Raw genomic sequence first — 26,212 nt, forward strand, 5'->3', positions numbered from 1 at the left:
TAGAGGGCCAACAAGTCAGCTCAGTCTCCTCCCTCTCTCCTCCCTCTCCAGCAGCCTCAGCCAGGCTTTCTGCAGCCTCAGACTACACAGCAGCAAGCTAGCCTGGCTTTGCTTCCTGTCAGGACAGCAGGATGGAATAGAAAACCCTTTTTCCCTGGGGTTCAGAAGCTCCTCAGGTCTAACAAGTATCAAAGACAGACTACTCTTCCAATAAACACTTGGCTCTGCAGGACTACCCAAGCCAAGGACAGTGAGATGAGGTGAACTACCACAGAAATCTTTATTAAAATGTGTCATCAATAATATGTTAGCATACATACAATATACACACATACATATGTACATTCTCTGACACACCTCACAGATTGCCAACATCAGCTTAACCAATAAATTAAAACTAAAAACAAGGGGATAAGGGGAGGGATATTAGAGGCAAAAATTTCATTTTTATCTGGTAAGAAATTGCAAATTTCTCAGAACTTCCCTGGGGGAACCCTGACCAGAGAATCTTTAAACAAAATACATAAATCCCCACCCTCCCCCAAAAAAGATTCCAAAAGATGCAGTTACAACAAGTGTGCTTCTCAGAGCAGGAGCCTTCATTCCACTTCATAGTCTTCTGGCTTCAGAACAGTCTGGCCCTCCGCTGGAGCAGTGAGGTTCCTGTGGGCACTTGGGCTTGGTGCACCGTGGGCTCTGGGGGTCGAGGGGCAGGCTGCAGCATGGGAACGGGGGGAGCCACACTCATCTGAAGTGATGTCTGGCACATCATCCGACTGTGTGTCAGAGCTCTCTAGGTCACTGCGGATGCTTTCAGGCTGGGCCAGGCTGATGTCCCAAGCCTTACTGGCCAGGCAGTCTTTCTGTTCACAGCTTTGGTGTTTGCAAGGGGGATCCTCTTCACTGCCACCACTGCCACCGCCAGCACCACCACCATTACCCTCTTCATTCTCTGCCATCTGAGCATGGACATGGAGCGAGTCCTCTGTGCTGCTCCCACTCACCAGCTGATAGTGACTTGGTTTGGCTTCAATGTCCACTTGGATTTCCATATTGTTGCACTCTCTGTGGAGACAAATCCATCACCCTGAGTCATACTAGGTTCTGCCATAGCTGCTCACAAAATAGTTTCTGGTTTCTGGCTTAAGTAGTTAAAAGAGATGGGTCAAAGTGGACCAGAGCGCACTTTTCCCCTTTCTACATGCATGTGCACACTCTTCAAAACCTCTCCTTAGAATATCTAAAAAGGTCCTCCAGAGTTCAACTAAGAACCTCATCCTATCTTACTTCAAATATGAATGTGAATGCAACTTGGCAGCTTTCTATGACTGTGCCACAGTCAAAAGCCATAACCTTTGCAGTATGGAGGACCTCAACCATACCAGACCAGACACAAAGTTCCAAATAAAAGCAAAGAGAGTATGGAATCAGATCCAGCAAAGGGCAACAGAAGCCTTAGACTTAAGACACCAGCCAATATCAATCCAGCTCTTTGGGTTCCAAACTGAATAATTAGACTGTGCCAACAGCTAGAAAAAAGAAGAGGGGAGATGGGAAAAGAAACAGGGAGGGAAGAAAGCAGGTAGTCTCTAAGAGTCAAGAGATGCTAAATGCTCCAGTACCACAAAAGTGCTCAATGGATTCACCAACACACATCTCCAACTAGACGACACACAGGGCCCTCAGATGAGGAGTGATCTTCTGAAGACCTAGCACCCAATGAATAAAGCCTGCCCTGGGCTCTGACTGTTCACATACCTGTCCTGTGGGTTGTAGGAACTGATTATGGAACCGGCCATAGCACGAGTGCTTGCGTTGTCACTAATTGCACCAAGACTGGCTGTGTCTTTGGGGAAAATTTCCTTTTGGACATCGGCTTGGACTTCTAACCTGTGTAAAGAGGGGACGTTCAAGTTAATATGAGACCTGGGTGTTCTGGCAGTCTGCTTCCTGGCACACATCTCTTCCATTATTCTCCTGAGAACTGTGATGACCTGCAAAATCATCTCCATGCCTACACAGTTCCTTCCTTACATATCAGCTGAATCGTCCCCTCCTTCTGTCCCCAGTTCTACTATTTAACTTCAGATCCTTAACTAGATAATTAACACTGGGCTCCTCTTCAGCAGCCCCTAAGTTCCAGTCAAGCAACCTTCCAGAGCAGTGTCAATGCAGGCAAAGACGCAACCGTCCTAAAACCTAACGTGTAGCTCCCCTCCTTCCAGCAGGTGCCTGTGGCCTTCCAGGTCTGCGAGCTGCTCAGGTTCATTTTCTCATTGTTAAGTCCGACATCACAACCTCTCTAAATCTGCATTTATACCTCTGTGGCTCTGTGGACGCTATGCTCTCTTTCTCTCAAAAGTTTCCCTTTCTCTGCCTAAAAAACTTTAGCAACAAAGGACTACCATTTCCTGTCTTTTCCATAACCGACGCGTCCAGTTGAGTGCCCAACCTTCTTCTATATCAGCTTACACACCTCTCTCCACTCCAGGGAGTGCCACAAAGGGAGAGCTCGCACCTCATTCACACTTTGCCCTTCCTACCCTGGACATAACAGGAAGACCTCAACACTTACTAACCAAGTTACGGACAGGCTATGAGAATGAAAGGCACACAGGAGCCAACCTCATTCATCCTTGTCAGGAGCACTTTCCCAATGATGTTTCAAAGCTGGGAACCCCTAACTGCTTCCTTTCTGGCTCAACACCATTTTGTTCTGCACTTCAGTATTTCCTCATAATGGGTTTCCCAGTCAGGCCCATCTGACTCATTCACTTCCCATAAAGAAAAGGCTTTCACAGGATGCGGCAGCTGCCGGCTGCACTGCAGTCTCAGCAAGTCATGCTCCAGCTATGTCTGTGGCTCATTCAAGGGGAGTCGCCTTCAAGAGAGCACAGTAGTGAATACTCTAGAATGTGGGGGCAGGAGCCCCTAACAAGGGACACCAGTCACAAGATACAACAGCTAGGTCAGCAATCTCCAGATCCTGCTGCCTGTCTCTCTGCCCTACCACTCCACCTTAGATGCCCTTCAAGAATGAGGGCAACGTGAGGGGGAGTGCGTTCAGGCCTGTGTTCCAGCTTCAGCTCGAGTGCAGATCACTCACTGGGCACAGACTTTCTCAAAGCCCACCAGGCCACCTACTTGGTGGCCGCCAGAGGCTGGTTCATGCCAGTGGCTACACTAGAATCATCTGGAGAGATTTATTTTCTAAACATAGACCACCCTTAAGTTCCACCCCAGGAGATTCTAAGTTATTAATTCTGGAAATATGCTCTGAAAATCTATTTTTAAGAGGTTCCCAGGTGGATAAAGGACACCAAGGTGAAGGATGTAGTCCACTTGCCATCTGTCACTTGAGTCTTTTACGCAGCCAAATGGCCATCTGGTCTCGCTCTAAACTTCCAGGACAAGCGGCTCAGGATCTGGGAAGGCAGTTTGCCTTCTCTGGGGGCTTCCCACAGCCTCCCCTGTGGACTCTACACTGTACTGAAACCAGTAGAGGTTGTTGCCAGTCACTTTGGTTCTTTCTGCCAAAATGAGTCAGCGTCCTAATCCTTTTCCAAGCTGGAGGCCCTCCAGGTACCTGAAGACAAGTCCTTCCCTTACCTCCTGCCCTGCTGTGCTCCACAAGGCCACTCTTCCTCCACTGAACTAACTGCTTCTGTCTAATACCAGTTACATGTCTCTGAATATATAGTATGGCATTATGGCAAAATCCAAGTGAATCAGTTATTTTTATTGACAAGGCTTTACATATTCTTTTTGTTGTTGTTAGTCTTTTTTTTTTTTTTTTTTTTTTTTTGAGACAGGGATTCTCTGTGTTGCTTTGGAGCCTGTCCTGAACTAGCTCTTGTGGACCAGGCTGACCTCGAACTCACAGAGACCCACCTGCCTCTGCTTCCTGAGTGCTGGTATTAAAGGTGTATTCTTTTTTTAAAAAAATTTATTTAACTTTATGGGCAATCCCCTGGAGTTACAGACAGGTATGAGCTGCTATTTGGGTGTTGGGAATTGAACTTGGATCCTCTGGAAGAACAATCAGTACTCTTAACTGCTGAGCCATTTTTCAGCTCGTGTTATATATTCCTAATACAAATTTATAGAATTGATTTTTCTACTCTATCCAATGGAAATAGGAGGGTCAAATAGAGTACAGTACAAGGAATCAATGTGATATAACATAAAACCAGCAACAAGCCTGAGAGTGCCTTCGCTCTTCCTGCATCCTAGAGCAGGCAGCCTAATGAAGCAGTCAACGATCATTCTTGAAATGGACGCCACTGTGATACAAAGAACTGTGACCTTTGTAGAAGAAAAATATCACTGGTGATTAAAGCAAAGTGGGACTTAGAAATGGCTCAGTGTGCTCTTCTTTTAAGAAATTCCAACTGCTTGTTACAGACCACTATTTACTTACCTGCTGTATTTTCCCTTGCCACTGGAGAGAATACCACCACTCAGGGTGCCTCCGGAAAGGGCAGCAAAGCTGGCTGTTTCACTATAAGGGCCTTGCATAACACTGAGTCCATCTGTAGGGCTCCCACTGGTGCTCAGCACACTAGTCAGGCCTTCAATACTGCTCTCTCCAATGCTGGGGTTCTTGAGGGCCCGCCAGGCATCTGCCACTGTGGGGAGAACCAAACATGTCCATTTGAGAAACACAGCATCAGTCGGGCGGTGGTGGCACACGCCTTTAATGCCAGCACTCGGGAGGCAGAGGCAGGCGGATCTCTGTGAGCTCAAGTCCAGCCTGGTCTACAAAGGGAGTTCCAAGACAGGCTCCAAAGCTACAGAGAAACCCTGTCTCGAAAAATCTAAGAAAAAAAGAAAAAGAGAAACACAGCATCAGAACAGTCTGGTAGGCATTTTCCTGCAATGACTCTTCAGAGTGGAGGATTTTCACGTGGAAAAGTACTACATTATTCACTTAAACAACAAGGAGATACTACACATCAGACTGTTTACATTTGTATTCAACCCTTTCAATAACTAAGGATTAGCAGCCCTTATTTTAGATGCTGAAATAAGAATTTTTTTTTTTTTTTTGGTTTTTCGAGACAGGGTTTCTCTGTGGCTTTGGAGCCTGTCCTGGAACTAGCTCTGTAGACCAGGCTGGTCTCGAACTCACAGAGATCCGCGTGCCTCTGCCTCCCGAGTGCTGGGATTAAAGGCGTGCGCCACCATCGCCCGGCTGAAATAAGAATTTTAAGATAGGGAAATAGTAAGAAATTAGCGAGGCAGTAGTGGCACACACCCTTAATCCCAGAATTTGGGAAGCAGAGGGAGGTGGATGTCTGTGAGTTTGAGGCCAGTCTGGGCTACAGAGTGAGTTCCAGGACAGCCAGAGAAATCCTATCTTGAAAAACCAATTTAAAAAGTTTTTTTTAGGGACTGGAGACATGGCTCAGAGGTTAAGAGCATGGCCTGCTCTTCCAAAGGTCCTGCGTTCAATTCCCGGCAACCACATGGTGGCTCATAACCATCTGTAATGGGGTCTGATGCCCTCTTCTGGCCTGCAGGCATACACACAGAATATTGTATGCATAATAAATAAAAAAAAGTTTTTTTTTTTTAAAATTAAATGACTGTTCAAAATCACTAAAGTCATACCAAACTTTAACTGCAACCCCATTACTATTTCCATGACACTGTAGCTACTTTTATCTAACTTAGTTCTGCTTCACTGTTTTTGTATTTTTGAGATATGGTCTCATTCCATTGCTCAGGCTATCCTGGAACTTACTATTTAGTCTAGGCTAGTCTTGAATCTTAGTCTCCCAAGTGCTAGGATTGCAGGTGCAAACTGCTATACCATACTTGTTTTTCTTTCTCATTTGAGACAGGGTCTCCTGTGGCCCAGACTGGCCTTGAACTCATGACCTCCTCTGCCTCAGCTTCTTCAGTGCTAAGATTTTAAGAAGTGTTTCCAGGCCCTTTTAAAATACGATTAGTTCATGTGTGCTCTTACTATGAAGCTTCAGAGACCTCTGGCCATCTCTGTAAGTGAAGAAACTTCAAGTAGGACTCAGAAGACCAGTCCTTACCTCAGGCCTGCAGAAGTTCTTGTTTACAAACACAAGCTTAAAGAAGTTCCTAGTGAAATGGCTGACAGCCCTGGCTCCCTCTTCACAGTGCTGTTGTAAAAAGCAGCAAGATAATAACTGTGCAAAGTCTTTGGAAGATGACAGTGCACTTCAGATGCAAGGCTTTCTTATCGCCACCAGCACACTCAGTTATTGGGTGTCCTATTGCTTCATCCTTGCCACACATAGGCAACTACTGTGGGACAATCATCTTTTATCCTGTCACTTGTATTATTTTTTTTTAAATATTTATTTATTATGTATACAATATTCTGTCTGTATGCCTGCAGGCCAGAAGAGGGCACCAGACCCCATTACAGATGGTTGTGAGCCACCATGTGGTTGCTGGGAATTGAACTCAGGACCTTTGGAAAAGCAGGCAATGCTCTTAACCTCTGAGCCATCTCTCCAGCCCACTTGTATTATTTTTAATAAAATGCTGATTGGCCAGTAGCCAGGCAGGAAGTAAGGTGGGGCAATGGTGACCAGGAAGGAAGTAGAGGCATGGCAACAAGAATTATGGGAGGAGGAAAGTTTCAGTCTGCAGTCGTCACCCAGAGGCAGAGGAAACCAGACACAGAGCAAGCAAGATGTGACTGCCTTGTCAAAAAAGGTACCAAGCCATGTCGTTAACACAGACAAGAATCATGGGCTAATATAAGTTATAAGAGTTAATAAGAAGCCTGAGATACTAGGCCAATCAGTTTATAACTAATATAGACCTCTGTGTGATTCTTTGGGATTTAACGACTGTGGGAACCGGGTAGGACAGAAACCTCAGTCAACAGGCAGCTACCAGAGGAATTAATAATTCTGGAACCAAGAAATGAAAGGCTAAAAATAGTTTACTCCCTACAAGGCTCATTATCTAAAGAAATCCAAGATAATCTTCCTGTAAAAATGTACTAAATTCTACAGACTTTTATCTTTCGTTCCATAAATTCAAATGGAAACAAAATTCCTTCCTTTACCTGTGATTGGACCATCATCTTCATCAAACTCAATTTTCACCCCCTTTCCATTGGCTGTGCTAACTCCACAGCCACCTCCACGACAGAGAGAAATGGGTACAACCCCATAAACATATGCCAGCATAATGGGGACACCAATACCTGGGAAAAGAGATGGAAACATGTCAGCAGGTCAGTAGGCTGCAATTGCCCTGATTCTCCCTCCCCAACTGGGCACAAGCAAACATCTATAAAGAGAAAAGACAAACAGAATGGGCATCTTGGTATAACACACGAGCAGATGTAGAGTCACAAAGTCTGGATGTCTTGGCTTCAATTCTTTGGCTGTCTGTCCATAGAACCCACCCAGGAATAAAGAGAATATACATGTAAAATCCAGCATGTGAAGTGTCATGTTGCTTTTATACTACCCCCTTCATTGCTGAAGTGCTAAACTGAGAACCAATCAAGAATCAAGTCTGATACAGAGATGAGTGCTTTACATTGGTATGGATCTTGGTTTGCTGATACAAATTTAACATCAATTTTGTTACATGTATATTTCTGCTCTTGATTAAGGTATTGTGCTTGCACAGCTCATTTAAAAATGTATAATGTATAATTAAGAAATATAGGTTAATAGATAATCATCTATAATAGTCAAGCTTGTAGTCATGTTAGTTAGATTTTCTAGATGTACAGAGGTTATTTTAGATGCATAATTATTCTTCAAACCTCTCAAAGACTACAGAATAAGGCATTTAAAATGTTTTAATAATTTAGACTTTGCATGACAATGAGACACATCTGCTCCTGGCAGCACCAATAACTTCAAGAAGAAGCTGGCCATTTGGGCAAGAAACTGTTCTTGCCTGGACTGCTTGATATTATGCTGTATGAACTGAACATGCAGGACCCACAGAAAAATGGCTGCTGAAGTTGCATAAAGAAAGGGAGACAGTTCTTCGGGGTTCCTGCTTCATGAAAGAATCTGCAAGACATTCTGCAGGATACAGAAGAAAGTGACTGACAAACTGCCAATATAGGCGGAACTGTCTTTAAAATTTCCTGCTTCGTGGAAAAATCTGCTGGACACTATGGGTCTATAGGCTGAAGATGGATGCCCCCCCAATGGTACAGAAAAACTTCGGGTGACTGTCCAGACACGAAACTGTCTCTGTCATTTCTAGAGTTTTTAAAGTTGCTTACAATGTACTTCCTGTTTTCTTAGGTAATATATCCTTCAGGAGTCTTTGATGGAGTTTTAGAATAGATAGTTATAGTTTTCCTTAGTTATGATAAAAGATGAAGTGGATATAAATATTCTAACTGTAATTCTTGCTTGATACCTGTTTTGCTATATGTAATTTTACTATGTTAAAGTTAAAACCTCCCTTTTTATTTAGACAGAAAAGGGAAGGAAATGTGAGATTCCCCTCTGTATGCTGTGAATACCATTGGTTAATAAAGAAGTTGTCTTGTGCCTGTGCAGGGCAGACTAGAGGTAGGTGCGGGGGAGGGGGCAATGGAAGTGGGACGGATGGACACTAAACTTAATGCTAGGAGAAAGAAGGTAGAGTCAGGAGAAGCCACGTAGTCCCACCAGAGACAGACACCAGACAGAACCTTGCCAGTAAGCCACAGCCACATGGCAATACACAGATTAATAGAAATGGGCTAAATTAAGATGTAAGAGCTAGCCAATAAGAAGCTAGAGCTAATGGGTCAAGCAGTGATTTGATTACTACAGTTTCTGTGTGGTTATTTCGGGACTGAGAGGCCGGGAACAAACAAGCGGCCTCCTACTACACAAACTCTGAGGTTGGAGAGATGGCTCAGGGGATAAGAGCAGTCGTTCTTCCAACGGACCCAGGTTCGATTCCCAGCACCCACACAGCAGTTCACAACTGTTTAACTCTAGTTCCAGGGGCTCTGATGACATAGTCGTCCTCCATGGGCACCAGGACATATACAGACAACACACACATACACTATATATATATAAAAATCAGACCCTGAATGAATGAATGATAACAGGGGTTAAGGATCCTTCAGACTGAATTCTCCAGTCACACTGCTGTGTGTGGCAGAGTAGCTCAGTATGTTACATGCTACAAGGTACTGCCTGAATTTGGGGCCAGAGAGATGGCTCAGTGGTTAAAAGCACAGGATATTCTTCCAGAGGACCTAGGTTCAATTCCCAACACCCACATGGCAGCTCATAACTGTAACCCCAGATCCAGGGCATCTGACATCTTCACAGACAGACATACATGTCCTTCCTCCTCTGCCTTTTTTTTCAAAGACAGGTTTTCTCTGGGTAACAGTCCTGGCTGTCCTGGAACTCACTCTATAGACCAGGCTGCCTCGAATTCATAAGAGAGCCACTTGCTTCTGTCTCCCTAGCGCTGGGATTAAAGGCTTGCAGTACTACCCAGCTACAGACATACATACAAAACACTAATGAACATAAAAAACAAATAAATCTTAAGAAAACCAAAGCAAACAAAAAGACTGTCTGCATTCACGTCACAGACACTCAACCTTGGCTCCACTGTATAGGCTGTATTTATATCTTTAGTTAGGCTGTCTTTGTGGTTCTTAATGAAGGCTGAATAGAGTCACATGTGAGACACTCAGAACCACTACTGACAAATGATGAAACTCATGAAATGCTGGCTACAAAAGATTTTTTTAATTTTGTTTTTGTTTTTCTGAGACAGGGTCTCGTGTAGCTGAGGGTGGCTTTGAACTCCTGATCCCCATCTTTCACCACCTGAGTGTCAGGACGGCAGGGCTGTACCACCAGAGCAGATTAACATTTTTCTAAAACTCTCATACCTTCAAAATATTATGAGGCATTAACAGAAAATAAAAGTGGTTTTGTGAGTCCTATCACAAACAAGTAGAAGAAAAGGATGAAAATTTAAAATGTGGTGTTTAATTTTTGTTTAACACACCCTTCTTCTGTGTGCTGAGTTCCAGGCCCTAGCCTAGGACACTCTGATAATGCAGTGTAATGAAAAGTCACCACAGTAACAGTGTCTATTAAGATTTAATTTCCAGGTCGGGGAGACGCCTCAATAGGTAAAGTGCTTATTTGCCAGCATGAAGACACGAGTTCAACCCATGTAAAAAGACAAAAGTGGTGGTATACAATTACAATCTGGTGCTGGAGAGGCAGGCACAGGTGGTTTCCTGGGTCTTGCTGGACAACCAATTTGACAAACTCCTAGCCTGTAAAGACCCTGCCCTGTATCAAAAACTAGGTAGACGGCTCTTGAGAATGGCACCTGAGGTTGGTCTCTGGCTTCCACCAACACTCCCACATTCACACAAGTGCCCCTGCCCTGACACCACACACATGAACACACAAAAAGTATCTCCACAATAAAGCACCTGGCTAGCTGGCTGACGTGCTACAGTAAGCTAACAGGGAGCTGTAGGCCCCACTAGCTTACCAACGCTAACAGCAGCAATCACTGGGGATGCAATGACTGACAAGGTCACTCCTCCTGTGATGGCCAAATTCCTCTTGTGTTTGGAGGTTTTCCTTCCCTCATATCTGCTATGAATCTAAGAATAAAAAGAAAATCCAGGTCAGCAGGTCAGGACATCAGTATTTCACCAGGGAAAAAAAGGACAAATGTTCATTTGCAAGTTATATTAAAACATACCCTCCACCCAAAGAGGAATCTTTCTCAAATTTCAACCTAACCCAGACCTGGAAAATATAAACGAATGCAGGAGAGTTAATCCATGAAAAGACAAAGCAGTTCAGGGAAATGAAGCTAAGCATTTCACCTCTAGTCACTGAAACAAACCAGGCCTAGGATGTTAATAAGAACTTTCAGATCTCATGGGGGTTTATAAAAATCCATTTAAGAAATTAAAGTTATTTTTATCTACAAACCAGCTGGTTTTCACGCAGCCCTGAAATATAAGCTCCTTTCCTTCTTTCATTTCCTTTCCTTCCTTTCCTTTCCTTTCCTTTCCTTTCCTTTAAAATTGTTGCCAACAAAGTCAAAGCTGTAGCAGGCCTAGAAAGGCATGTCTTACCTTCCTCCCAACGTAAACAGGAATGCCAATCACCATGGCAGGAATTGCAATGCCAGCAATGAGTGAGATCCCTACTGGAGCACCGATCAATGTGCCCAATTGCCAAAGAATCTTCTTCTTCCGGCTCCATGGCTTCTTGCCCCAGAATGTACAACCAGAGGGACTACAGGGGAAACAAGCTGAGGTTAATGTCAGCACCACAGAAACAGCTACTGTCATCAGAGAGCTTGATAAGAACAACACCCATCTTTTCAATAAGAATGACTGATTAAGTGACAGGAGGCAATAGAAAACAGATCTACTAGATAAAAAGGAGCAAAGGACAAGGGGTTCCGGACTTTGTGGGGGTTTTTGGTAAAGGAAGACCTCCAAAATTGAAATTCCTTTTCTTTCTTCTCTGCTGTGTCCTCCCTGCACGTATCTACATTTTCCTTACAACATGGACACAATTACCCTGACTGGCACCACTTGAGCTCCTGTCCAGCTTATGCACTTGATATCTCAGCCAACATGCCGTGTCCTGCAGCTCAGAACAGACTGCAGTTTAGTGGCACATGTCCCACCATACCTAACAGATACAAACCAGGTTCCTAGGGAAAGAGTTAGTGACTCATCATGCCCTTCCTATGAGTCTGTAACTCTGAGTATGGCTACTTTGACCCTTGCCCTTCTATGTCTGATTCTCTACCTCCTTCCCTTTGTGCTACCATCTCTACTTGATAAGGCTAACAATGTAAAAAGTAGAAATCCTGTCTTATTCAGTCCTGTGGCTCTAGTCAGAGACTGCTATACATAAGCCTTCTAATTTTCACCAAACTGGAAATGAAGTGTCTCATCTCACAGTGAATGCTACACAATGATGTTACTAAATGCTAACTTATGTTGGGTAATAGTCACTCAATCCTTTAGAAACTTACTATGTGGAAAGAATTGTAAAAAGATCAGTTAATCAGATTAGATATGAAGTACCAAGAAGTAGCAACATGTACAGCAAAAAGTGTTGTAAATCAACACTTAAAGGCAAAGAGAAAAAAGCATGGCACTGAAGGACGCAGCAGAAATTGGAAAGCTGGTGGATGACGTGGCATTTAAGTTGCTTTCAAGGACAAGTAAAAGCTTTGCAAACCAAGCCTAGTGACACATGTCTGCTGGGGAAGCTGAATTATGTCAAGTTCAAGACAAAATCAGCCAACCTGTTTCAAAAAACAAACAAAGGCTACACCTTTGTGCAGTGCACACCTTTAAACAGGACACAGATGCAGGCAGATCTCTGTGGGTGTGAATCCTGGACTACATAGTGAGTTCTGGGCCACAGCTACAGGCCAGTGAGACCCTGTCTCAAAAAAAGAGGAGGGAAGATAGGAGGGCCAAGACAGCTCAGTGGGTAAAGGCTCTTGCTTTCAAGCCTGACGACTTAAGCTCAACCTTCAGAAGTCACAAGTTGTCCTCAGGCCTCTACATGTATTACAGTATGGTGCACACAAGTGCATACACACAAAAGAAATAACTTTAAAAAAGTAAACCTAAACATCAGAAACTGAACAGTCTGAGATAAAGGGTGACGCAAGGAGGCGGAAGTGGTCGGAAAGTAACTGTAGCCAAAACGATAACATGAGCAAACCTGGAGGAAGAGACGCAGGGAACAGCAAGCTCAGATTATTTGAACAGCATGACTAACCAGACTGTGGAAAGCCCTAAAAGTCATGCAGCAGGTAAGAGAGCAAGGTAGTGAAGACGGACAGCCAAGGCTGCTGGAGAAAACACCAGAGGTGAGCTTTAAAGGGACTTCTCACAGTTTCTTTTTTCTGTGAATGGGATCAACTATGGCTCTTGGGTATCCTTTACCTCAAGTGAGCAAGAGAATAGGATGACAAGAGCGACAGATACATGGCCCACCTTACCTGAGGTAATGCAAGTCGGAGATCTCTTTCATGCAGAGCCAGCAGAATTCACAGCCACACACTGCACAGGTCATGTGATTACAGCTTCCATCATTCATTTTGATAATGTAAGCACTACATCGTGGGCATGGCTTGATGTCATCTGCTAGGTGAGGAAGGAAAGACAGGGAGAAAAAAAAACACCCCCAGTTAAATCTAGTTTGACTTTACTAGTCAATACTAAGAGTGTACGTTAAAAATGATGACAAGGCAGTCAGGAGACTGTGCCTGCAGATTCCAAATTGTACAACACTTTCCTGAAAGGCTGACTATAAATATCCAGAACATTTGTTGTGTGTGTTTGTTTTGGGAACAGGGTCTCATGTAATTTCTGAAGACGATCTTGAACTTATGATCCTCTGCCTTTATCGGCCAGTGCTGGGATTGCAGGCATGTGCAGCCATGACTGACCTCTATGGTGCTGAAGATCATCTCAGGGCTTAGTGCATGCATTAAGTGAGCATTCTACCAAGTGGGATGCTCCCCAGACTCAGGGAATTCTCATAAAATGAGTCTGGTTTCACGTTAGGCTGCCTATTCCTGTAACTGACATCTTACACAGCACTTGAGTCACAGCAGGGCATGGAGACAGACTAGTGGTTTCAAGGCAAATGGAATTTCTACCAGTCAGTGGCTGACAGATTAAAAACAGGCCATTTTAGCAAAAAAATTCTGCAGCCCGGTCAGCTTTAAGTTTTGACAACAGTTCTGTAGCAAACTAACTTTTGCTGTTAACCATTTACAATTCCTTCCCATGACATTTTCAAATTTAAAAATCAGAAACCACCTGAACATCTATATAGTATGCACCTGGTGATTTTCACAAGCATTTACAAACTGTCCTGTCAAAGTGACCATTTCAGAGTCTATGTTGTGTTAGGAAAAAGCAAATGGCATAATTTGTCTCCTACTAACCTGCTCAAATGACATCAGTTAAGACAAAGTACATCTAAAAGATGCTGACATTTTAAAGATTGCTCTTAATAATCAAAGTGGATGGTGACTGAGACAGTTCCCCTTTCAGGTTAATCATTAACCTAAACAGTGTTTATTTTCTTTTCTTAAATCTGTGCCCTACTTCAAAAAGCTGTGACGCACTTCAAGCTAGATGACAAGCAGGACAGGCTCAACACTAATTAAATGGTTCTCTGTCCTTCATGGAAAAAAACAAAGAGCTCTCCAAGCTGAGACAAATATTAAAACAGCAACTTGAAAGTTCCATTTTGTTGTATTCCAATTTTACATAGCTAGGATTACCTATCATGGCCAACAAAAAGCAACACAGCAGATGTATCATTAAACATGTAACCAAGCCGGGAATGCGTCTGTAGTCTCAGCTATTCAGAAGAAGAACCAAATATTTTCTGTTCTCTGATCTCGAGGATACATGACTACACAGTGAGACAATCTCTCTTAGTTCTGGACGTACATTCTAGATACCAATAAGGAGACAATGAAGAAATGCCAGCTTATACCTGGTCCAGACTCTTGCCCATAGCTGAGACCTGAAGTGTGCTTGGTCCGAACTCGTAAAGTCTGAGCCCTCTGCTGACGGGCCATATCGCAGGTCTGGTTTGGATGCCATATCTGCTTACAGTGGTAGCAGAACTCAGTCTGGCAGCCTTCCCTCTCACAGGTTAGTTTTGGGCAGCTGGCACAGCCATAGGCAATAACAGCATAACTGGGGAAGGAAGCAAGAGGAGACAGCAGTAAGGTGAGACTGAGCTGACAAAGACAGGTGTTGTTCATCAGAGCTTCTACTGTTTGGTGCACCATACACGATGCAAAGATCACACAGACAGACAGACAGACAGACACCGCCCTCCCTTAAGTAAACTAATTGTACCAACCCTCCTTGTGAAAAAAATGTTACTTCCTGAAAACAGAAGGGCATATTCTCAGCCTGAATTTCTAGCATTTATTCAGTCAGTTTAAGCTGCTTCAGAAGCAGTATCACAAATAACAGGGTATACAACAATTTCTTTTTAATGGTTTGCTATATTTGGAGAGACTGCATTTGTTTACATGAAAAGACAAAGCGGTTGTAAAATAAAAAGCTACAGCAGAAACTAAAGAACGTATGTGCTTTCATTTAAGATCCACAGTGGGGCTGGCCTGATCACAGCTTGAAACAACAGCTCTCCATAGATTACAGCCGTCTTCACCTTTCGAAAGCTCGTTTTTGATTTTCTTTCTTTTTTAAAAGATTTATTTTTGCTGTACGGTGGTGGCGCAAGCCTTTAATCCCAGCACTTGGGAGGCAGAGGCAGGCGGATCTCTGTGAGTTCGAGGCCAGCCTGGTCTATAAGAGCTAGTTCCAGGACAGGCTCCAAAGCTACAGAGAAACTCTGTCACAAAACACCAAAAAAAAAAAAAAAAAAAAGATTTGACCACGTTATAAATGTGCACCAAGCATGTGTATGGTGTCTGAGGAGGTGAGATGGGGCATTGGGTCACCTGAAACTGAAGTTACAGACGGCTGTATGACACCAATGAGGGTCATACAATGAACCTGGATCCTCTGCAAGACAAGACTTCTTAACTACTAAGCCAATCTTACAGCCCTATGATTTATTTTCAGTTAATTACATGTATTCTGTGTGTCCGAATGTGGATATGTGCATACGAGTACAGTACCCGGAGAACAGAAGAGGCACTGGATTCTCTGCAGCTGGAATTCCAGGCACTTGTGAACTACCCAACAAAGGTGCAGGAACTGAACCTGGGTCCTGTGCAAGACCAGAACATGCTCTTAACTGCTCAGCCACCCTTTCAGCGCCTCACTTTTAGTGTTCTTTATTCTCTTCTTCCAATTTAATTCTGTACTCTCTAATGTCTACTTTTCTTTTTTTCTTATTTTTCTCTCCCTCCTCCTATATTTTAAAAAAGATTTATTTTTATGTGTATGGGTGTTTTGTCTGCATGTGTGCATGTGTACCACACACATGCCTGATATCCATGGAGGCTAGAAGAATGCATCAGATGTCCTTGAACTGGAGACAGAGGCAGGTGGCAGGTGGGATGGACAGTTCCGGGGCACCATCTGGGAACTGAAAATTGAACCTGGGTCCTCTGGAAGAAGAGCCTATGCGCCTAACCAACCACTGAGCCAGCTCTCCAACTCCCTAGTGTCTTCTTTCTTGACAGCTTCCAAGATTGTAGCACTACTAAGACTACTTAATACTATTTAATACTTCTCTACTAAGACAGTACAGTCATGTCTTCCTTCCTCTGCTGACACACACTTATTTTGTCAGTGCTAGCATCAACCATTCTCATAATTCCTGTTTATTTGCTAAGAATTACTTCCCCATAAATAATCCAATATATTTAAAACTATTAGTCTTTCTAATTAATTCTGATTGTTTTTCGAGATAGGGTTTCTCTGTGTAATATGGCTGGCCTCGAACTCACTGAGATCCACCTGCCTCTGCCTCTGCCTCCTAAATGCTGGGATTACAGTCACCACTTGGCCTCTAATTAATTCTTAATAATGTCAAAGAAATGCTTAGATTGCCCTTACAAGTGGACATTTGCTTAAAACAAAATTAAAGGGCTGCATGTAGCTCAGCAGAACATTTGCCTAGTATGTGCAAGGCTGTAAGCTCAATCCCAGGTACTATATAAAATTAACTAATTAAATTTAAAAAAGCAATTTAGAGACACACAGTTTTTTGTGTTGTTGCTGTTTTTGGTATTTTGAGATGGGGTTTCTCTCTGTAGTCCTGGCTGTACTGGAATCTGCTCTATAGACTGTTTGAGGTTGGTCTCAAACTCAAGAGATCTGCCTGACTGTCTCCCGAGTGCTGGGATTAAAGGTGAATGTCACCATTGCCTTGCTGAAACAGTTTTTTTTTTTTTTAAAAAAAGGATTTGTTTTATTTCTAATTATGTGTACATGTGTGGGCATGTGCACACAAAGGCAGGTAGGTAGGTACCTGTGGAGGTCAGATGTGTCAGATTCCCCTGGAGTTGGGACCTGCAGGCAGGTGTGATCCACCTAATGTGGGTGCCGGGAACTGAACTGGGGTCTTATGAAAGAGCAATCTAAGATTTTAATCATCTGAGATCTGCACCACCTCACCTGTCCACAAACACATCAATGACTGCATGTTTACTGCCACCTGTACTTTGTAGCCCTGTAGTTTATACTTTTCTCCAATATCGAAAGACCTCAAACAACTTTAAGTGCTAGCAAGCTTTTCCTGATTTAGTCTATAGTTTTCTTGTTCATTAATTTATGCAAAGATGTTCATTATAGCAGTTTAAATCTTCAGGCTGATTTAAGAATTACACTGCAGATATAAATGACAATATTATCTCCTGTGACATAATAGGCTTAATATTCTCAGAAAGAACAAAGTGAGACTAGGTCAGTGTGTGAATACAATGATTCATATCCTGTAGGAGTTCTGAGCAAATTTACCTCAGCTAGCAGGAAAAACAGCTACTAAACAATGTACCTTAGAAAAAAAAGTGACTTGCTTGCTATTTTGTGTTAAATCAAAAGGTACAGATGGCCCCTGAAAAGTAATAAGTCAAGTTCTGAAGATACAAATTAAGTAAAGTACCAACAAATAGGGAGGTCTTAAACACTTAGTAACCCATTCCTACTTCACAAGGCTCAAGTGATCATTAGGTGATTTTTTTGTGTGTGTGTGTGTAAGAGTGCTAGGAATTGAATCCAGCATCTTGTAAATTAATGTTTCACCAGTGAGCCATATCTTCCAAACCCAAGCTTTCTTTTTCTTCCTTTCTTAATGTAAAAAGTTAGCATAATTCTTTTTTATTTTTTTTATTTATTTTTTTAATATTTTTTTATTTATTATGCATACAATATTCTGTCTGTGTGCATGTCTGCAAGCCAGAAGAGGGCACCAGACCTCTTTACAGATGGTTGTGAGCCACCATGTGGTTGCTGGGAATTGAACTCAGGACCTTTGGAAGAACAGGCAATGCTCTTAACCACTGAGCCATCTCTCCAACCCCAAGTTAGCATAATTCTAAACAGTATTTTTGATTCATTTTCATTCCTTCACTGTCAAACCTAGGCAAGGGTTCTCTGCCTATTCCATGTCTACAAGACCAGGGTATAAAAGTATCTGCTGCCTGGTGTTGATGTTGGTGGTGCACATTTTTAATCCAATCCCAGTACTCGGCAGAGAAAGGCAGATTTCTGAGTTCGAGGTTAGCCTGGTCTACAGAGTGAGTTCCAGGATAGCCAGGGCAACACAGAGAAATCCTGTATCTGCTGTGGTTTCAGACTTCACATACCCTGTTTTTTTTTTGGGGGGGGGGGCAGATTTGGCATCTTTTCATCAGGCGGTGAGCAGACAGTCCTCAAATTTTCAAGGAATGACAATAAAGCATTGCATACAGAGGCCACAGACTGGCACAGCAAAAACGGGAAGTCAATTTTAGGAATGGAATTTGGTTCCAAGGAAGTAAAATAACCCCAACACTGATGACTCTATGGCAGTCTGTCACTATGACACAGAGTTACTCAGAGAACAGGACTTGGAACTCTTGTTCTAGGGCACCTTCTCCATGCTGATTCACACTGCATGACATGGATGAACTTGACATCTCCAAACCTTAGCTTCTCTCCTCTGATGGAGGCAGAGGAGCCTGCTAACTTCAAGGACAGCTCAGCATTCTCACCTGCAGGTCTAACCTTGCATGAGAACGTTTCATATACTGCACTGGACCTGTCTCTGCCTGCTCTTTCCTTTCTGCACAGCGATGTCTTTTTCTCTCCTTTCTGGTAAATAGCCATTTAATAACTAGATAGCTAGCTCAAGTCAGGCAGGTAGGGCATGCCTTTAATCCTAGCACTCTGGAGGCAGATCTCTTGAGTTCAAGGTCAGCCTGGTCTACACAGCGATTTCTAGGGCAGCCAGGAAGGACTACACAGATAAATCCCATCCAGGCAGATGGCGGCGTATCTGCACAGTGCAGTTTTAACAGCACATTACATTGTCTACATCTCCCGCTATACAGCATACCTGTGGTGGGCACATGATAGTGTTGCTCTTTTGTGTCCAGGGCATTCTAGCTCTTCTAGCCATCACTGCCACATTTTCATCTTAGCTATGTATGCTTGGCTTTTTATGTATCATGCACTATAATTTACTCCTCCATTTTTATATAAATTCATTTTAAAGGTAAAGCTTCTTAAAAGAAAAAAAAGTAAAGCTTATAATTCTAAATAAGGAAAAATTTTCCCTAGTTGGAATAAAACCTCATTCATGACACTCAATTTGCCCTAGCCATGTTGTTCCTTGTCTTGTATGACTTATATTGAAGGGAGCTTCTCTACTTCTTCTTACTCTGCTGTTCAGTTTAACCAGACATTCAAGTTTGTTGATTAGAAGCTTAAAGAGGGAATAACAAATTATATGCTGCCTCAAGCACAGAATGCACTCCTCCAAGTTCACACAACTTTTATGTTAAATTGTCATAAACATCACAGTGTAGCAGACTATCTTAATTTTAACCCTGGAAAAAATTTTCATTAATATAAATTATATTACTCCTCAATAGACTCCAATGGTTAAAAAAATGTGTTTCTATATTATGTCTGTACTTCCAGTCCTCAAGTCTTACAAGGTAACAAGATTATCCATTTACAAATGGACCCTGAGGTTCTTAAAAGGAGACAGACATGGGGTTAGAGAGATGGCTCAGTGGTTAATAGTGCTTGTTGCTCTTGCAGAGGACCCTGGCTTGATTCCCACCACTCATATGGTGGCTCACAACCAAATGTTACTCCAGTTCTAGGAAATCTGGCACTATGTTCTGACCTCCACAGGCACCAAATATGTACTTGGAGAACATACATATATGCAGGTAAGACACCCATATACATAAAATAAATAAAAATAAAAGGGGCTAGAAAAGCCATACCCCTACTATTTCCTTTTTCTTGCCCTATTTCAAACTCATTTCTAACCCAGACAACTGTAAAGGTCTTTGTATTGGACTCTCTATTTCTTATACCAAAAATCATAGTTTATTCCAGAAGGTAATCTATCCAGGGGTTAGTTTTCTTGCTCAAATTCTTTTAATAAAAAAGAAAAAAGAGGGGGCTGGAGATATAGTATCAGGTGCATGTAACCCCAGGACTTGGAAGGCTGAAGCAGGAAAGTCTTGTGTCTGAGGTCATCATGGGCTACATTACATTGGGAGACTATATCTCAAGGCAAAAACAAAAACACAAAAAAACAAGATGGCTGAAAAGTTGGAAGCTATAAAGATATAAGGACAGATTAAATAGGTGAAGTTTTATTTTTCACAAGGTCTTGCCATGTGGTTTTAGGCTAGCCAGGAACTGCTAACTGAACCAGATTCCAAACTCAGAATGCTGTCTTGTGTTTTATACCTCCACATACTGCTCATAGCACTAGGGTTCTAAATGCTTTATCTACTTTTGTCTGCCAGGTATGTATTTCTTTAAGGCTGGCCTTAAACTTGAAGTAATCCTCCTCTCTTTACCTTTGAAGTGCCAAAATTACAGTAATGTGTCCTTATGTCAGGTAAACAAGCGATTTTTACACCCAGAACCTATCTTATAGTTCAGGCAATCAGTGAACATTTTTAAGCACGCTAGAATGAGTACTTCGGCAAACGGGAAAGAAGTATTACTGAGCTGGAAGATGAGTACACATGGAGACAACAGCAAGTAAGGGGCCAGGTAAAGAGAAAAGGTTGAGGGCTGTGGGGATGGTAGAAATGCTTAACTAGCAAGTACTGAGACTATGAGTTCAGTACCCAGCATTTAAGAAATAAAAAGAAAGAAAGAAAGAAAGAAAGAAAGAAAGAAAGAGTCGGGCAAGATTGAGGAAGGCTTTGGAAAGGAAAAGGCCTGGCTGGGCAGGATGGTGTATACTTGTAGTCTCAGAACTCAAGAGGCAGAGGCAAGGGACTACTGAAAGTTTGAGGCCAGCAAGGGATATATGGTCAGACCCTGACTCAAACAAACAAAAGAAAAATCTTTTACTGAATGTGAAAGATCTCTCAGCCAGGGAGCTTGTTCCTCTCTCACAAATGTACTGTATATAAATTAATGCACTATATATAAGTGAACAGAGACTCCCTGTTTATAAGATGGGCCGGTAGTGTGAGAAGGTCAATAGCTAACACTATCTGCTGGAACAGTGAGAAGTAGGACTCTCCAGGGAATGGAGGCAGCAATGAGAGGCTGGAACCTGGACCTGCAACAGAATTTAGGTCAAGACAGTCATAGGACTTCTATTCTGAGGACCCGCCCCTGTAGGACAGGAAATTCTGTTGCCTACTCTACTCACCCCTCGGTCTCTCAGAGATTCTGAAACTTAAAGATGGACAATAGAACACCTGGGAGGAAGACAATACAGTTACATCACTTGTGGGTTCCTGAAAGGACACACTTCGGCAGAGACTCAAAAGTGTAAAAGATCACCTGCACATTTACTAGGAAGCATTAGCCCCACATTTGAACTTACTTGAACTGGTTTATCCTTTACAAAGCACACTTACCACCATCTATCTGTATGTGGTTAAAGTGAAATTACTATTTCATTGAGATAATACTCTGGCGACTCACTACGAAGAACTACAAAAATGTACGCTACTTGCATTTCAAGTTAATTTTATCTCACTTGAAAGTATATTTTTAATATTACACTTGTTACTATAGTATTTGGTATCTCAAATAATAATGTGTATGTTTTCCCATTGAAATTGGTTCTCTTGCTGATAAAGCCGTAAGAGAAAAGTATCAGAACTCTTGTCTTTCTTACAAATATCTATCTATCTATCTATCTATCTATCTATCTATCTATCTTAATTTATGGTGTTCTCATTAACTTTGCCATGGTAAAACAATCATAACTCCTAACTCTATAAGGTCACTTATGTGACTCCTCAGCCTAAAGAGTGTACACATACATACATGGGAGGACTTGGCCAATTTGGCTGTCAAAGGTGATGTGTGGGCAGTAAACATGGTCAGAAATAGGAAGAGATAAATGAGATTTAGGATTTCTTTTCTAATGCTTACACAAGATTTTTGCCAGACCCAGAAGAATAGGATAGTTTAATTTAAAAAAAAAAAGAAAGCAAGAAAACAAGCAAGAAAGCAAGCACGAAAGAAAGAAAGAAAGAAAGAAAGAAAGAAAGAAAGAAAGTCAGTCCACACATGGTAGTGCTCACATGTAATCTGGCACTGGGGAGGCCGAGGCAGGAGGCTCAAGTTTGAGACAGTCTTGGCTAAGTAGCTAGGATTAGGAATACAGCTCAGCAGGCAGAACACTTGCTTGGCACACACAAAGCACTAGATTCAATCCCAGCACTGCATAAAATCAGTGTAATGGCACAAGACTGCATCCCCATCACTCAGCAGGTAGAGGCATGAGGATTAGAGTACAAGATCATCAACAAAACAAAATATGAGGCTGAATCTAGGCATGGAGGGTCACACCTTTAACCCTAGCACTAGGGAGAAAAGACATAGGTGGATCTCTGGGAGTTTGAGGCCAGCCTGGTCTACAGAGTGAGTTCTAGGACAGCCAGGGCTACACAGAGAAATCCTCTAAAAAGCCAGAGGTGACAGCACATTCTTGAAATTCAGCCCTGGGGAGGCAGGGAGAGGTGGCACTCTGGGGCTTATTGGCCAGCATAAATTGACCTCTGGTCTTCACACATACCACAGAAGCTATTTTCTTCTGACATTAAAACAAGGTGGCAGAACAACTGTCCATTGAGAACTGAGACAATTATTTAGAAAGTAACTGAATTATAAAGGGACATTGTGTATCTAACCACCTTCAATCAAATATTTCAAAGTCACTTTATAAACAATAATTAATTAAGCCTTTTAAGTCTTAAGAAAGGATTAGATAATAAAGGTCAGATAATAAAGACAAATCAGGTAAGACTATTTACAACAGGACTCGGAAGAGAAACTGGAGTCTAGCATCCCTGGCTCTTTCACTGTTGTTCCTAGAACATGCCCAAGCAGTGGCAGTCCCCAAAGTTCAGATTGTGATGACAAGCCAATACTTGAGTTGAAGAAATATTGGGCTTTGGAAGTAAAACTACTATTTCAACACTGGAATGTTTTATTGCCTACCAGTTTGCTGTAACGACCCTGAACAAATTATTTAATTTCTCTAAATATCAGTTTTCCCATTTGTAAAACTGTATCAAATCAACCTCAAAGAAGATCAAAATATACATGCCTGGCACAGGTACCCAGATACTAGTTTGCTTTCTTTCCCTAGACTTTACATTCTTTAAACACACACACACACACAAAGTGTGCATGTGATTGTTATATTCTGACTAATTAAAACTAAATCTGACAGACTCTCAAAAATAGAAAATAAGCTTTAAAAAACCAAAAAAAAAAACAACACACACACGCCCACACAAATATCCTTTGGATGAACCTACCCCATTCTTACTAAATGAAGAAAAACCCAGTCTAATTCTTTAAAAACTTTAAAACCACTACTAGTTTGTTTAGATCTGTCACCAAGCTTTCATATTAATTTCTGTTCATTTATATCTATGTGAGTAAAGATACAGATTGACTTTTAAAAAGCAAACGAATTGCGGAGCTTTTCCCAGAAAGATGATAAGGGAAGAAAGTCATATTTTATTGTTCAAACTCGAACTCTCACCTCTACAAAAGGAGCTAGTACACTATTCTGCAGTTAATCAGGCAGTGCTTCCCTATATTAAAACAGACCAACAGTATCAGCAAAACCTGAATGTTCTGTAAATTAACTTCCCCAGGCCAGCCAGGCCACCAGAAACAAGCACACCCTTTCAAGAGTCTGTAAGGCCTTCCTGGTACTGAACAGAAAGTGAAAGCCTCTGGGTACCTTTGACCACATTTCCAAGTAACTCTGAGCAATTTCGAAACTCCATCTCAGTGAGGTTAAATACACGCACTTCTTCACAAGTCTGGCACTCTCTGACACCCTAAACAGCTCCTTTTGAAGGGAGACAAATGGCAGCATCAAGGAAATCTCAACTCAGCCTTGATACACAGGCTACAATTAAAAGCTTTTAACTCCTTTGAAGCAAGGGTTCCCACACTTTTTACTAGCATTACGTTTCTGCGAGGAGAATCTTCTGCCCCCAAAACATGACACACAGAATGTAATTAATCTGCCCCAAAGTCACCGAGCAGGTAATGGCAGTCTGACTCCCCAGCACACAGAAGAGCCCCTTCTTAGCTGCATTTGGCCATTCATAGATTGGAATGATAGGGACCAGCAGGTTTTTTAAAGAAAGGGGTGGAGAACCTCCACTGAAAGCTTCAGATAGGGAGATGGGGTACTCCCGCTTCAGACAGAGCATGTCAACTCATTGTCCGTTGAAAATAAGCCCACACGGGGCGTTAAAAAGACTATCATGCAGATCTCAAGATCGAGGGGGTAGGTAAACACATTTTCTCCCACCGAATCAACTTCTGGGTAGGCACCGTCTCGGTGTGCCTTTCACTCACCCTGCCCTAGGCAGCGCGTTAAGAATCACAAGGTGCCTGCCAGCAACTTGGCACAGCACGCAGTGCCCAGGGTGCCTCTAGAGCTCGGGGAGTGAGCTGCCTTCTCTCATCATCTACAGCTCAACTTTCAGCAGCGGCTGTCAGGAAGAACACGCCTTCTCCTGCAATGCTGCGAAGTGCGCCCCTAGCCAGATGGACACACCCCTCGGAGGCGCTGCCCCTTTAACAGGGCACTTTCATTTTTGCCTTTAACAAATACCCCGCCACTATCATTACGAGACACCCCATCCCGAAAAAACAAAAAGCCCTGGCCAAAAAAACCCCCAAAGCCCCTGCTCACCCTGGTCTCCTGACTTAATGGACAGTTCTCTTCTCTTTACCGCTCAGCCACCACCTCAAACTCCTAAGCAGCCATTGGGTGCCGAGTGCCACCCGTCCGGTTGTGGGGCTGGTCCGAGGCTCGGTTACTCACGACCATCCCTCCTCTCCCTCAAGCGGGGTGACACCCGCTGCACCCGGGACGGCCCCCCGCGGCCACGCCCCCGCGCTCACCCGCAGTCAGGGGCGGGACACCAGCGGCAGTCGGGGTCCGAGGCCAGGTACCGGCGCAGCATGAACTCTTCGTACTTGTGCATGAGCGGCGGGTCGGCCAGCAGCAGGCGGATGTCGTGCGGGTTGAGCCGCTCGCTACACTCGGGGCAGCTGATGGGCACGCGGCTCTCGCTGATCTCCAGGCGCAGGTAGTGGCGGAGGCAGTCCCGGCACGAGCGGTGCGGGCAGCTGAGGAGGCGCGGGGCCCGCTCGGGCGGCAGGCGCACCAGGCACAGCGGGCACTCCACCTCCTCGGCGCCGCCGCCCTCGGTCGCCTCGTCCTCCTCCGGCCCCGCCGCCGCGGCCTCCGCCTCAGCCTCGACAGCGGGCTCGGCGGGCAGAGCCTCCATCGGCGGGGCCTGGGCCTCGACCGGAGCCGGGGCGGGAGGCGGCGGCGCGGCCGGGGGCGGCGGCTCGGCCTGCGGTTTGGTCCGGGCGCGGCGACCGCGGGCCGAGGCGGAGAAGACACTGTGGAAGGTGAGGCGCCGGCGCCGGCCGCCGCTGCGGCACTTCGGGTCGGGGGTGGCCGCATGGAGCGAGGTGGAGCGCGGCGACTCGGAGTCTTTCTCGGAGCCCATGGCCCGCAGAAGCTGAGGGGCCAGGGGCGCCCAGCGCCGCCGCAGCTCCCGCCTCAGCGGCCCCCCGAGCCGGCGCCCCGGCCGCCGCCGCCGCCGCCTAGGCAGCCCTCCCGGAGACAGAAGCCGACCAGCCGCTACGAAGTGGTTATAAAGCCTCCGCCCCGCGCGCCGCGGCCCACTGCGCAGGCGCCGGCCTCAGACACCTCACAACCCGTGCGGCCCCGCGAGAGGCGTTGGGCGGGGCTGGGAGGGCGCGGCCTGAGGCCTGCGGTGAAGCCCCGCCTCCTGCAGTCAGGTGGTCTGGCGCAGCCATATTGCTCCACCCTCCGTTCCGGGGCCCGGCCCAGTGGGCTGGGTGCTCGGTCCAGCAAGGGAGCCTTCGGTTTATCTGTAAAGAGAAGACACCCGCGGGCCCACCGTCCAACACCTCTGTTGAAGCTAGCCATTAAGTGGTAGGGAATGTAGTAGTCATTGAACATCTCCAAACTGAGAGGCACCGCTGGGTAAGACA

The 26,212-nt window shown here is 44.0% G+C and overlaps 1 protein-coding gene across 1 annotated transcript; it reads right to left on the reverse strand.

Moving 5' to 3' along the window:
• Positions 1-261: 261 nt before the first annotated feature.
• On the reverse strand, positions 262-25,891 carry Rnf19b (ring finger protein 19B). Its single transcript, XM_041652820.1, has 9 exons — positions 25,085-25,891; positions 14,511-14,716; positions 12,997-13,138; positions 11,096-11,258; positions 10,498-10,612; positions 7,058-7,198; positions 4,421-4,628; positions 1,759-1,890; positions 262-1,065 (listed from the first exon to the last, which is right to left on the reverse strand). Exons 1-9 carry the CDS (start codon positions 25,699-25,701, stop codon positions 600-602), a joined length of 2,190 nt encoding a protein of 729 aa, XP_041508754.1. The 5' UTR covers positions 25,702-25,891; the 3' UTR covers positions 262-599.
• Between the last annotated feature and the right edge of the window lie 321 nt (positions 25,892-26,212).

This window comes from Microtus oregoni, unplaced genomic scaffold (genome assembly GCF_018167655.1).
Source record: "Microtus oregoni isolate MIOR12 unplaced genomic scaffold, Mior012 000005F_ref0000423, whole genome shotgun sequence".
Classification (NCBI taxonomy): Eukaryota; Metazoa; Chordata; class Mammalia; order Rodentia; family Cricetidae; genus Microtus; species Microtus oregoni.